This window comes from Scylla paramamosain, chromosome 2, assembly GCF_035594125.1.
Source record: "Scylla paramamosain isolate STU-SP2022 chromosome 2, ASM3559412v1, whole genome shotgun sequence".
NCBI lineage: Eukaryota > Metazoa > Arthropoda > Malacostraca > Decapoda > Portunidae > Scylla > Scylla paramamosain.
The window spans coordinates 6,667,731-6,682,500 of NC_087152.1; the positions used below are offsets into that span (position 1 = coordinate 6,667,731).

The window sequence follows — 14,770 nt, forward strand, 5'->3', positions numbered from 1 at the left end:
TTCAAGATACTTCGCAGTGTAATTTTGGACTTTAAAACTGTTTTCTTTAAGGGTTGGTATCTTCAATTAACTTTCTATCAGTTTTGTTACCCAGAGCCCCTCCCACACACTATAGTAATATTAGTAAAAGAAGCTGCAAGAAACAAAATCGATCTATACGTGGCACCTCCCAGTACACACATGGCACTTCCTGTATACATGCGGCACTCGCTGCTATACGAGGCGGTCCCAGCGATCCATGTATGTGATCTGTTGCTTTGTATTACTCATGATACTCGGAGGATCTAACTTACCTCTTGGTGTACAAATATGAATCTCGAATAACTAGTATATGTACACACACACACACACACACACACTCACTCTCTCTCTCTCTCTCTCTCTCTCTCTCTCTCTCTCTCTCTCTCTCTCTCTCTCTCTCTCTCCTCTCTCTCTCTCTCTCTCAGACACAGACGTAAATGCAGCCAGACACAAAGAACGAGTGGTAAACAAGCATACTAAGTTACACAAGCGCGCCCGCACACTCATATTCTCTCTCTCTCCTCTCTCTCTCTCTCTCTCTCTCTCTCTCTCTCTCTCTCTCTCTCTCTCTCTCTCTCTCTCTCTCTCTCTCTCTCTCTCACATACACATAAGTGATATGGTAACTCGCACAACTAGTACAGCAAAAGAAAGACAGTATGAAGAAAAAAAAAAAATCTGGCAGGCAAACAGAAAGACAAGCAGCAGAAAGACAGACTGATGGACGTAAAGGCGGACAGCTGGACAGACAGACAGACAGAGACTGGGAGACAGCCAAACAAATATGTGGACAGACAAACAAACAGACAGAGATGAACAGGTGAACGGATGGATGAACCGACAAAACGGACAGACAGACAGACAGACAGACAGACAGACAGACAGACAGACAGACAAACAGACAAACAGACAAAGAAACATACAAACAGACAGACAGTGAGAAAGGGCCGACCACTACCCATGACCTTATTTTCGTCTGTGATACCCAAGTTACCTCTCTCTCTCTCTCTCTCTCCTCTCTCTCTCTCTCTCTCTCTCTCTCTCATCTCTCTCTCTCTCTCTCTCTCTCATCAGTATACACCCCTAATTCCTACAAAAAATCTCCCTAATACTCCTAAGGTTTGGTCATCTCGCCCATCACCTACTCTGCCATTTCACACCCTGCGCCCTCCGTCCCTTGCCCTCCCCCTAGCTCCCCTCCCCCCAGGGACACGAGTCTGCGGGGTGTCGACAGGTAACACAGGTAGCGCGAGTTCTCTTCATTAACCTTAAAAGACACGGGAGAGAGGAGTGAAAAAGGAGCAAGGAAACGAAGGAGAAAGAGAGAGAGGAAGGGAGGAAAAATGTAAACAAAACAGTGCTAAGCCACGCCCACTGGAATCCTCTCGCGGACCAATGAGGCGCGAAGAGACTCACCATTGGCCAGAGGGGCGGGGTCTCGAGAGGGAGTCTGCATCTTTCGGGCGGGAAACAAGGCGGGGACTGTGAGGCGTCGGCAGTCAGTCAACTAAGACTAATCTATTGGGCATGGACAGGACGAGGTTCAGTGCGCCCTGTGAGATAGAGCGAGAGAGAGTGTGAGGAGTGCGAGGCTTGCACGTGACGCCAACGCTTCGGTTTGCAGTTCTAGTTCACTTGCTCGGACTCTTGTTGACAGTGAGCGAGGAGGAGAGGGAGATGAATCGCACCTGAAGGCCAAGGTGACGTGCAGGTTACTTGTCTTCGCGGCGTGACAGAAACTCCATCACCAACTACATTCATTGGAAAAGTACACAATAATGGAATCTGTGAAAAAGGAACGCGTGTCACCTCTGCTTGGAGAGGGAGGAGGGACCTACGAGGCCCCCCAGCAGGAACTGTGTCACCTCAACACCGGCCACGCCCGTGCAAAACACCCACGATCTCAAGCCGCCCGTCAAGACCTACCTGCCCCAGCAACCCGCGCCACCGCCCGCGCCGCAGCCACCCCAGACAACCACCCTCCCGTCACCCACGCTGCCCACCGTCATCACCACCGTGTCCTCCCAGAGCACCACCACCGCACGGGGCGCGGAGGTGACGAGCGTGGGTGTGGATCCCGACCTGATTTCCTCCCAGGCGTCCAGCTTTTCCGGGGAGATTGGCGACGCCGTGACCAAGATACTGGAAGACTACGACTGGTCCAAGATTCCTCTGGCGAACAAGTAGGTCCCTTCGCCCCTTGTACTGTACCCCGCACACCTCACACACAAATTTCTTTCCAGGCCACAACTTTGTTTCTAAGACCCTGCATTATTCTAAATCCTCTTAAACATCAACATGTCCCCCCCACGTTCATATACCCTGTACTCCTCCTGCCCTGTCACACGCACTGTGTATCATCAACACACACACACACACACACACACACACACACACACACACACACACACACACCTGTTCGCGCCCACTCCCCGCCCTCCTCAGCCCGCCACACACCTGTTACTCCTTCTCCACTACCCTCGCCCACCACAAGAGCCCACCCTCGCTCCCACACCTAGCTTCAACACGTCCCTGCCACTCACTTCTTGGGAAAGCACGTTGATTGCTTGAACAATAATCCCAAGAAATGAAGGACTCAAGGAGGCGATGTACAGAAAAATAAACTTCGCGAAAAAAAAAAAAATTATAAATGAATGGAGTATATGAATAATGAGACTTTATCGCTATAGTTACATTATCCGGTTAATTCTCGTTGCCTTATTTTTGGGGGTACATATAAAAAATAAAAACTAAGATCATGTCATTTGTACTTCGCCTTTTTATATTTTTTGAAGTCAGTTTTCTTTGCCGACGTGATATTCTTAAGTGGGGGGGGGGGGGTAGAGTGGTGCAACACGTAGAGATTCCATGTTAAGCTTCATATCTACCACTGGGATCTCAAGAGCGTAGGAGTGTACCACAAGAATGCCAATGTTTGTTGCCCAGACGCGCACCGCTCAAATCATGCCACCACCGCAAAATATAACAGAATAAATAAATAAACAGATAAGCAAAACCTAAACCAAGTGAACTAGATGAATAAACAAGGTAAAGAAAATTAGTCACATCATATATCGAAAAGAGAGAGAGAGAGAGAGAGAGAGAGAGAGAGAGAGAGAGAGACAGAGAGACAGAGAGACAGAGAGAGAGAGAGACGGAATAAAGCGGGAAGGGACTAACATCTTAACAATTGCATGAAACAACAAATAGAATCGATAACCTCTTGCATCTTTTCTTCTTCTTCTTCTTTTTCTTCTTACTATTATTATTATTATCATTATTACTATTATTACTATCATTATTGTATTATCATCATTATTCTTTTTTTTTCTTCTCTTCCTCTTCTTCCTCCACCTCCTCACCCTCATCATGATCCATCTTATTTTTTTCCCTATTTTCCTTTCAAATTCGCCACGAAATAATTACCATTGAAAAAAAAAAAAAAAAAAACGCATTACCTCGCCTACAGAGCAGAGGATACGAATACCTGAGTCGGCAGCCACATATGATAGTTAGGTGGTAGTGGTGGTAGTAGTAGTAGTAGTAGTAGTAGTAGTAGTAGTAGTAGTAGTAGTAGTAGTAGTAGCAGTAGGAGGAGGAGGAGGAGGAGCAACAGCAGTACAGTCAGCATAGAGTGACAGGCTGAAGTGTTAAGTGGATGAGGAGGCGTCAGCGGGAGGAGTGCCGTGGCAGGGTGTCAGAAAGGAGTCAGGAAGTCAGCAGGTGCCGCCAGGTCGTCGCCGAAAGTGTCAGTCGCCGTCAGGAGTGCGTGGCGTGACTGACAGTAATCTTGAGTCTTTATCTTGGGGCGGTTACGGCGGCGGCGGCGGCGAAGGTAAAGCGAATATTTTAAAGAGTTGCGTAGATATACGTACATTGTTTTATAGTAAGGCGGTGACTTGACGTTATTAGTGTATGTATGTAGGTTAGTGTCCACCATCACCACCTATACTACTACTACTACTACTACTACTACTACTACTACCACCACTACTGTTACAACAACTATTACTACTACCATTTCTTGACACTAACCACCAGCAGCAGCATTACCGCCACCAATATATCATCTACTACTACTACTACTACTACTACTACTACTACTACTACTACTACTGCCACCATACCACCAACAACACTAACTACCACTACCACCATCACCACCACCACAACAACAACATCAACAAAAACAAAAACAGCCACACTAGCACAAGTAGTAGTGGTAGTTGTAATAGCAGCAATAGTGGCAGTAGTGATTAGAAGAACAATAAAAACATCACTAACAGTATTATCAAATTATATATAAAACAAAAATAAAGTTAAAAAGTTGCCGCCGTCAGAAGAGACGGCGGCTGTGGTGGTGGTGGTGGTGGTGGTGGCGGCGATGCGGGAGGCAGGCATGGAGAGTGAGCTTGTCGCAATGATAACTGGGCCACTTCCAAGGGAGGGAGGGAGGGAGGGAGGAAGGAAGGGGAGGGAGGGAGGGAGATATGAGGAGTGGAAGACATGAGATAGGTGATCCATATACACAAGAAGGGGTGGGGGGGGGATTGGGTGATGCGGTGAGATGAGAGAAGGGAAACACAAGGGCGAGAAAACTGATGAGGCGGTTGTAAATGACGTAACAAGAGAGAGAGAGAGAGAGAGAGAGAGAGAGAGAGAGAGAGAGAGAGAGAAGGGGAGAGCACAAGCAGACAGGCCGGACAGACACAAATACAGAAGAAAGAAAAAAAAAAACATTCAGTAACCCACATAAGCAAACCAAAACAAAAAGAAAAGATGGAATAAAAGAAAAGGAGCCAAAACCTTCATCTCATCACACAGTAAAACACAAACGAGAATACGAGACGGGAACACACAGGTGACAAAAGACAAGAGCACGTGGGTAGTAGAAAGCTGATAGTGGGGAGGCCGAAGGGAGAGGAGGAGGGAGAAAACCATGCACGTGAGGATACAGGAGCAAGGATAATACTCTGAAAACTTCTGCACCGCACCTCCACTACTTTCAAAAGGCTCTACAGAAAATTGAGGTGACACGGACTTCTATGGGTGTTTTTTACGGTTCTAGTGACGATTAAACAAAATATCTACGCTATTAGCTGGAGAGACACTCTTGATAACCCGGCTAATCATCTCTGAGACCTTTGAAAATAGTCGTGATGAGAGAGCAAAGCATTTTTCAGAATACGGATTTAATCAAGAGTGGAAGGTAGCGAGGTGCGAGATGTTCATAGTGGGTAAAAAGTACAACACACAAGCGGCGCAGCACAAGCTTGGAAGATACAGTCTGACGCCAGCACGACGCGCGGCTTCGGTTAATCACCCACACGGACTTGACTCTTGTGTGTCGGTGGCGTCGGTCCGTTTGTCGGCGTCGTGTGAGAGATATTACGTTGACGCCCCGATCCATGATAACCCCCAGTGCCCACCCCCCTCTTCCCCTCCTCCCACGATACCCGTTATCATGGAGCTGCTGGAGGTGCCGTATCGCGTGGGGAGGAGGTGGGGACGGCGGCGGGTCTGCGTGGCGTCAGGCAAAGATGTGCAACGTGATAAACATTGTCGCCACCACCTGCCCCGGCCGCTCTCTTGTGTCCCCCGCCGGCCACATAAACACCTTATCCACAAGACATGGAGAGAGAGAGAGAGAAAGAGAGGGTGGGAGGGAGGGAGGGAGGGATGTGTGTTGTGGTGCACGTGTGAGTGGTGGGGGTCTGTGGTGGATGTGGAGGTGATGGATGCAGGCTTGATGTGTGATGCTTGGGTTCGATAAGTGAGGCGGGAGGTGACGGTCCAATTAGATAGTGGCTAAGGTAGATGCATTATGACAGACAGAAGTAATCAGACAGACAGACAGACAGGCAGGCAGACAGACGGACAGGCACCACAAACCACAAAAAAACAAACACAAAACAGGTAGACAAAGACAAGATAAAAAGAAACAAAAAGAGAGGGACGTTTTGTGTGTGTGTGTGTGTGTGTGTGTGTGTGTGTGTGTGTGTGTGTGTGTGTGTGTGTGTGTGTGTGTGTGTGTGTGTAGAAGGGAAGTAAAAAAAGAAAAAAAACACACACAGGATGAAGGAACGAAGTAAAGGAGGGGCGGGAGAGAAGGACATCAAGAAGTAAGGGAAGGGATGGGAGTGGGAGCCGAGATCTATTGTCTGTATCTCTTTGTCCTGGGAGTTACCTGGCGGAATAATGATCAGGTGTGAATATAAGGGGGTGGTTGCAGTGGTGTGGCGTGCTGGGGATATATGAGGGTGGGAGGGACGGGTAGACGTGAGACCGGGCGAGGTAAACTGGGAAAGTGTGTGTGTGTGTGTGTGTGTGTGTGTGTGTGTGTGTGTGTGTGTGTGTGTTTCATATACCTATACATATCCGCTACATCCTCTCTCTTCTCTGCGGTAAAGACAGCTCATATGAGAATACCAGTGCACACCAGTTCACACCACAGCACGCCACACCACACCGCCATCTCCGCGACACCCCGACACTACTCATGAGTTCTCACAAGGGCGTTTAATCCCTCTTGGCGCCCCTCATGATTATTCTCCGCACTCAAGGTCACGCACGGCCCAACACAGCGCCACGCCACTACCGAACACCACTGCACATCAACACTCTTGATAAGTAACCCACCCAATCAAGACATCTCATCAAACCAGCTAACTAAGCCCTAACTAGCTATCATCTTCAGCACTTCCTATTCCCGAACGTCCCTTCCAATGAACTACAGTGGAATAACTTGTGCACTATGATGTAAATGTGATGGTACCATTCCTTATTTTTTTTTTGTTCTATTTCCTGTTTTCTATTTTGTTCCCTTAATTTATGTCTTTCCTACCCTTCTTTTCCATTTTCTATTAATTTTTTATCCTTCATTCCTCTTTCTATTCCAGCCTTTCTTTATTTTTCCTGCACTATTTATTGTTTTCCTTTGCTTATATCACTTTCCGTTTCGTTCTTCCTCTCTTATTTATCTTTCCTTTAATGCTCCTTCACCCTTTCCCCTTCCTCCCCCTTCTTTTGAATACCTCCCCTCAACTCTCCTTCCTCCCCTTCTTTCCCTTCCACTTGTACACCTTTCTTTAAAACTCCATCCTCCCATCCCCTTCCTTCCCTTCTTTTTCAATGTTTTAACACTCCTTTCTTCCTTCCCTTTCTTTCGCTTCCTATTGAACACCTCCCCCTTAACACTCCCTTCTTTCGTCTCCTTTTGAACACCTTTCTTTAATTCTCCTTCAACTTTTCCCCGTTTTTTATCTTTTTTTTTTTAACATTCTTCTTCCCTCTCTTCCTTTTCAATGCCTCCCCTCAACATTCCTTTCTGTCTTCCTTCATCCCTCTCCTTTTTAAACACCTGTCTGCCTCCGCCTCTGTTTTGCCCTTGCCCTTCCTGTCTCCTCCTGCCGGTGATCCCTTGCCGAAGTACAGTTCCCCACACCAACAGGGACGTCGCGGGTGCCAGCGAGCGGCGGAAGGTCCACGTGAAGAGGCCAATGAACGCCTTCATGGTGTGGGCTCAGGAGGCGCGACGCAAGCTGTCCTGCACCAACCGCCAGGTGCACAACGCTGAGCTCTCCAAGTCCCTCGGCAGGATATGGAGGTGAGTGAGACGAGAGGGGAAAGGAAGGGGAGGGGAGAGGAGGGGAGGGGGAAAGGAGGAGTGAGTGAGACGTAGGGGAAGGGAAGAGAAGGGGAAGGGGGAGGAAAAATGGATGAAAAGAAAGAATAGGAAGATGAAGAAAGGTCGAAAGAATGTGACGATAGTGAAGGGAATAATGGTTGAAAACGAGGTGGAGAAGGTTAGGTTAGGGGAGGAGGAGAGGGAGGGAGAATGGGAGGGAGGAAGCAAGGAAGGAAGGAAGAAAAAAGGAAGAAAAGCATACGGTAACATTCGTAATAAACTAAAAGAACAACTGACGAGGAGGAGGAGGAAGAGGACAAGAAATAACGAAAGGAAGCAAAGAAATGAGGAAGAAGAACGAGGACACCAAAATAAATACGAAGACAAGTAGCGGTGCTTCTCATGATGTACAGGGACGGACGCAAACAATACATTACAACACAACAAGGGGATGTAACAAAGATGCCGGGACGGTCAAGTAGCGAGGCAGGGCAACCACCACACTCCCTGGCGCCCGGAAACAAAAGCAGGGAGTCGGAAAAACAACACCAGCTCACCCTTAGCACAGAAATCAGGGCAGCGGGAGTCAGGGAGGGCAAGGCAGGATGAGGGTGAGGGTGAAGAGGAGGAGGAAGGGGAGGGGAGGAAGGAGCCCCTCGCCAGTGTATGGTCGGGTGGCACCTCTGAGTCCAGGGTTGGATTGGCATCATAAATTGAGTGCCACTTGTTAGATTTACTGCCTCGGTTCGCGGAGGGACAACTCAAGATGGCTGCCACCTCTCCAGTGTGTGTGTGTGTGTGTGTGTGTGTGTGTGTGTGTGTGTGTGTGTGTGTGTGTGTGTGTGTGTGTGTGTGTGTGTGTGTGTAAACAACGTATTTACTGCAGGAAAGTGAGATGAAGGAGGGAAGGGAAGGATATGGGTACGGTAATAAAAGGAAAGGAAGGGAAAGAAAGAAAAAGGTGGGGAAGAGAAGAGAAGAAAAGAGAAAGGAAGGAAAAGAAAATAACAGGGAATTAAGAGAGGGAAACATCAACGAGAGCGAGAGAGAGAGAGAGAGAGAGAGAGAGAGAGAGAGAGAGAGAGAGAGAGAGAGAGAGAGAGAGAGAGAGAGAGAGAGAGAGAGAGTGGTAGGGGAAAAAGGGAGAAGAAAGACTTTAATGGCGAGGATAAATTCTCGTTAAAAAAATGCCAGACCTTGTTTAATCGCTCTCCTGGGCCAAACCCTCCTGCCAGGTGTTGTGCCAATTAAGATTACGTGCTGATGGTGGTGGTGGTGGTGGTGGTGGTCGTGGTGGTGGTAGTAGTATTAGTGGTGGTGGTGAAACGCCTTCCAGTCACAACCCTCACTATCATCACCCATCTTAAAGACTACAACAGACACCATCCTACAAATCACAACCAAACACTGACACCACAAATAAAAAAAACAAAAGAATCAGCATCCGATTTTTAATGAACAAGAACACGCGGAACGAAGCAACTCTGGTGAGCTCCTCGGGAAATAAACACAAAGCACCTCCCGTCGTGACAAGTGCACCCCAATCGAGTTTCCAAGGCGCTGTTTTATTGCTGTTTTGTTTCTCTAGTGGGAGTGCTGGAGGAGGCAGGGCTGGGGAGAGTGGCGGGTGGAGAAGGGGAAATGAGAGGGTGTGTGTGGCGTGCTGAGCTGAAGGGTGAAGGGGTGTGAGGATGAAATTAATGGTAAAAGCTGGATTTGTAGAACAAGGAGTGCTGAAGAGTAGGGGAGGGAGAGAAAACAGGAAGATTTGGACGTGGTGGGGATGTGAGGATGAGGTGAGTGAGGTTTAAGTTAGGAGGGTGTGAAGGTGAGGGAGGAGGAGATGGGGGAAGGGGGCGGTTAACTCCGTGACTTGACAGGTGAAGCTCAGCAGACAGGACCAGCCGGCCACTCCCTCACCCGGCCCAAGGTTGTCTTCTCTCTTTCTCTCTTCCTCAGTGTCATCCTTCCTCCTTTCTCTCCTCTCACTTCCTCAGTCCTTTCTCTCCTCTCTTCCTCAGTGTCATCTCCTTTCCTTTTCTCTCTCTCTCTCTCTCTCTCTCTCTCTCTCTCTCTCTCTCTCTCTCTCTCTCTCTCTCTCTCTCTCTCTCTCTCTCTCTCACAGTGCCATCCTTCCTCCTCGTAATCTCTTCCACTGCTGTTCTCTCTTCATTCAGTGAGCACGAAGCACCGTCTCTGGATAACTGAGTCTTGTATTTTTAAGCGCTTCAGACTCTCTCATTAGAGCTATTTTCACAGGTTAGAGATGATTAGCTTAGTTCTTGCGACTTTTTTCCCTACTATTGGTGCGGAATCCTTGTTAAACTATCATTATAACCACGAAAACACTTTTAAATACCTAGTGATCTGTATTAAAAATAATCGAGGTAAGGTATACGTTTAAAAAATCTGGTGCTCATGAGTCTCTATCCATCCCAGCCTGAGCCTCTCCGCGCCCTCCCTCCCTAAGCCTTTTCCTGACATGGATCCTTGACTTTCTTCCTCCTTCCCTCCCTCTTTCCCTCCCTCCTTTCCTCCACCGTAACCTGATCCCCATAGTATCGCCGCCAGACATATGACACCATACTTCACGCCAGCCCACCATACCCTCCTATACCGCTGCCTTCCCTCCCTAAACCCACCCATACTCTCTCCCCCTCCATCCGCTCCAAAACACCCGACTTGTTCCCCCTAATTTACTGGCCACTAATTTTGGTCGTGCCTCCCTGTGTTCAGGTGAAAATCCTTGACCTCAGAGTGTCAGGCGAACCCCAGGGTGCCACCAGGGTGCCAGACTGCCACTCAAATTCAGTGTTGTGTTTTTTTCCTTAGTAATGCCAGTGCCACTTTTAAGAATCGCCATAACTTGGAGTCGAGTGAGTCAGCTGAGTGCCAAACAGTGCCAAGTGCAGAGTAGTGCCACAGTTTAGTACAATATGGAGGTGGTGTCGCCGTTTATGAAGTGCCAGTACCAGTAGTGCCAGGGACAAGACTCTCCAGGAGCTTGTGGGTGCCATAAACGAGAACACACACACACACACACACACACACACACACACACACACACACACACACACACACACACACACTCACACATACACACACGTACACACGCACAGGGACGGACAGACAAACAACAGCTGCAGCACTGCCCGCCCCGCCTCTGCCTTTATGGACCGGATGTTGTTGAAGGGAGAAGCCAATAGGTCTGTCTGACTGCCTGTGTAATGACTGACCGCTGCCACACACACACACACACACACACACACACACACACACACACACACACTCACAGCAACAACAACAAAACCAACGAAAACAAAAATCTATACGAAAAAAAAAGAAAACGACAAAAAAACGAGAAAAAAAGGAAAATTTCATCATAAAACCAGAAGATAACCATGATAAAAAAAGACAAAAAAAATAAGATGAAAGTAGGTATTATAAAGCCCAATGGAGAAATAAAGGAGGGCGAAAAAAAAAAGATGAGAAAGTTTTCATCATGACAAGAGCAGTGCACGAAGGAAGAAGAGGAGGAAGGGAGAAGGGAGGGGAGGTGATAACCCGCGACATGGAGACAAATTGGAGGTATGGAAGGGATCTGGGACAAGGTGTGTGACGGGACTGACAAATACAGCCTGCTCTGCCTCCCGCTATCCTTAAACACGGAAAGGGGAGAAGAAAGAGGAAGAAAATGAAGTTCAAGACAGTAACTATTCTCTCTCTCTCTCTCTCTCTCTCTCTCTCTCTCTCTCTCTCTCTCTCTCTCTCTCTCTCTCTCTCTCTCTCTCTCTCTCTCTCTCTCCAAAAAAACAATCTAGGCTGGGCTGCCCACAATCACCTGTCCCGTAGGCCTAATGTTAGATTACCCCTTGTGTGCAGGAAGGCAGAGGGAGGAGTGGCCGGGGAGGGTGATGAGGGGAGGAGGTGAGTGGACGAAGGAGAGAGAAAGGGAATATACAGAGGGGAAGAGGGAAAGGTGTAGATAGCAGGTGGAGGAGGAACAGGTGGAGGGAAAGAAAGGAGGTAATGGAGGAGGAAAGGAGAAAGAGAATGAGAGAATGAAGAATGGAGGGAGAGAGAGAGAGAGAGAGAGAGAGAGAGAGAGAGAGAGAGAGAGAGAGAGAGAGAGAGAGAGAGATGGGAAAAAGAGGAAAGAAGAAAAAGGTGAAGATAGGAAGTGGAAGAGCAACAGGTGGGAGGGAGATGGAGAAGTGGGGAGAGAAAAAAAGAAAGGAGGGAAGAAAAGGAAATGACAAGACAAAGGGAAAAAAAAAGGGAAGAAAAGTGAAAGGAGGGTGTGGAGTGAAGGGAGGAGGGAAGGTAAGGAAGGAGGAATGGTATGAGATGTTTAGGGAGGGAGAGAAGAGGAAAAGGAGGGAGGGAAAGGATGATGACGTGGGTGAGTGACTGAGTGGATGAGTAAATGAGAGGAGTGAAGACGAGGAGGAAGGAGAGAAAAGATGAAGGGAGGTATGGAGAGGGAGGGAGTAGATACTGTCTGTCAGTCTGTCCGTTCGTCTGTATGAATACTTGACCAAGAACTGACAGCCTTTTTTTTAACATTTTAACGTGAAAATAAACAAATTCCCAGAACATAGAGAGAGAGAGAGAGAGAGAGAGAGAGAGAGAGAGAGAGAGAGAGAGAGAGAGAGAGAGAATGGATACAGCCTAAAATGAAGCTGAAAATAGTGTTTATAAATTGTATACATAAAGAAAATATATATCTTGTAGTAAAAAGACAAAAATTGGATCAGAATGGTTCGTATTACGCTGAGTCACTGGGAGGGAGAGAGCGAGGGAGGGAGGGAGGGAGGGAGGGAGGGAGGGAGGGAGGGAGGGAGAGAGAGAGAGAGAGAGAGAGAGAGAGAGAGAGAAAGGGCAGGGAAGGTGGGGGTGATGATGGAAAGAAGTAGCCTCTCTCTCTCTCTCTCTCTCTCTCTCTCTCTCTCTCTCTCTCTCTCTCTCTCTCTCTCTCTCTCTCTCTCTCTCAGGACAATAAATACTGCTCATGTTACCGAAATTTATGTTAGTATTACCCAACACCTCACACCAATATAATTAATCTTTTTTCTCTCTCTATACATTATTCTTCATTATTATTTATTGGTCTAGAATCTCCCAAATGATAAGCATTGCAACACACACACACACACACACACACACACACACACACACACACACACACACACACACACACACACACACACACACACACTGTCGTCTCTACCTAGAATTCAAACAGGCGAGCGACAAGACCTGCACGCCGCTCTGTTTCAGGGTCACAGAGCAGGCCAACAACCTGCCGTCCTGGGGTTAGAGGTCAGGAGGTCATGGAGGAAGAGGAGGAGGAGGAGGAAGGGAAGGAATGAGGTTTTCTTACGGCACAGTTTAGTATAATAGAAAGGAAGGAAGGATGGAAAGAAAGTGGGGGAGAGAGAGAGAGAGAGAGAGAGAGAGAGAGAGAGAGAGAGAGAGAGAGAGAGAGAGAGAGAGAGAGAGAGAGAGAGAGAGAGAGAGAGAGAGAGAGAGAGAGAGGGTATGTGAGATAATTTTTGAAGTTTTAATGTCGCTCTAACTCACCCTTATCTGCTCTCTACACACAAGTATATATTGGCGAGGAAAAAGAAAAGAAAATACCAGAATCTTGCTACTCTTCACAAAGACGCTATTAAGAGTCAGTCAGTCTTACCAGGAACACGATTATTTTCCTCTATTTTTTTTAATGCAGTCTCACATTCCCAAACATTTCTGAACCTCTACAACTTTTAACTTAACAACCTTTACCGGGTGAAGTAATCGACGTTCCACTAGTCCTTTCATGATTCCAGTAATAGTTGAACAAGGACTCTGCATTATTAGTGAAGAAAACAACACCCATGAGAACCTGGCTAATTATCTGAGTGGCCTTTGAAAAACACCACTGCTGAAAGAACGAGGCGTTTCAAAATACGTGCCAAGGACATGATCTGAGGCCGCCGAGACGCTTCCTGGGGCTGTAAACCGCGACACACACACACACACACACACACACACACACACACACACACACACAGAGGCACCAGTCGCTCCCTAAACACGCGGCGTCTGGCTGGCTCCCTGGCGTCACCCGCGCGATTCACACCCCGTCACATCGCGTCACTACCAGGTCTGGGTCGGCGGTGTTATCAGCTGAGCAAAGCGGATCACAGCGGCGGTATCAGAATTACTCCTATACCCTGCTTCCTATTGACACCGCCTCTATTTTTAGCTTGCTGTAACTTTAAATGTACGCTTCAGGGGCGGAGAAATGTTTTCTATACGTTGTGACTGATTGAATATTAGAACCGCAACAACGGGATCGTAATACAGGGAGACAGTGCATGTAACGCCTTGAGTATATGCCATAGTAAAGATAAGGTGACTAACAGACCCTTCCACTGCTATCTGGTTCATTAGTCACTAACTTCTCTGAGACCTTTCTTCTTGATCTACAGCCACCTCCACATATTATCCCGCCTAGAAAGAGCAAAATTTCTCCTTTTTTATGCCCTCCTTTCTTGCACATGCTTATAAAGAGTTCACACATTGTTTTTATGGTTGTGAATGGTTGCATTTCGCAGTGAAAGGGTTAAACATCTCGGGTGCTCACATAAGGAGCTACTACTACTACTACTACTAAAACGTACACCTCCACCAACGCCATTGTAAAGTGGAAAAATCGTATTCCGGTCAAGACTCATCCTCCACGTAAGAAAGGGAAATACGATGATATATTTATTTTTCTTTTATATATTTTGCGAACATGCATACATACATAGTACTGTAAAAACAAACAAAAATACATATACGTACGTACGTGCATACATGGACAGGCAGACAGGCAGGTAGGCAGGCAGACCGAAACACAAATACATATTACTAGACTAGAGGTTAATTGAGTAATGAGTTTTACGTATCATATTTTCTACTCTCCGTCAGCATGAGCAACTACCCAGACGACAGTAACCACGAAGCTGCAGCTGCTGGGGTGGTATGCCAGCTGTCTGCTCTGAGCTTGTAATTTTTTTTTTTTCGCTCTAGGTGTGAATATTTTACTGTTATTTCACACACACACACACACACACACACACACAATACGTAAA

The 14,770-nt window shown here is 47.3% G+C and overlaps 1 protein-coding gene across 1 annotated transcript in view; it reads left to right on the forward strand.

Moving 5' to 3' along the window:
- Positions 1–1,463: 1,463 nt before the first annotated feature.
- LOC135109320 (transcription factor Sox-10-like) overlaps positions 1,464–14,770 on the forward strand; it is a 23,053-nt gene continuing 9,746 nt past the window's right edge. The window contains 3 exon segments of the mRNA XM_064020665.1: positions 1,464–1,860; positions 1,862–2,202; positions 7,470–7,625. Of these exon segments, the coding sequence (XP_063876735.1) occupies positions 1,798–1,860; positions 1,862–2,202; positions 7,470–7,625 (560 nt within the window). The 5' untranslated portion in view covers positions 1,464–1,797.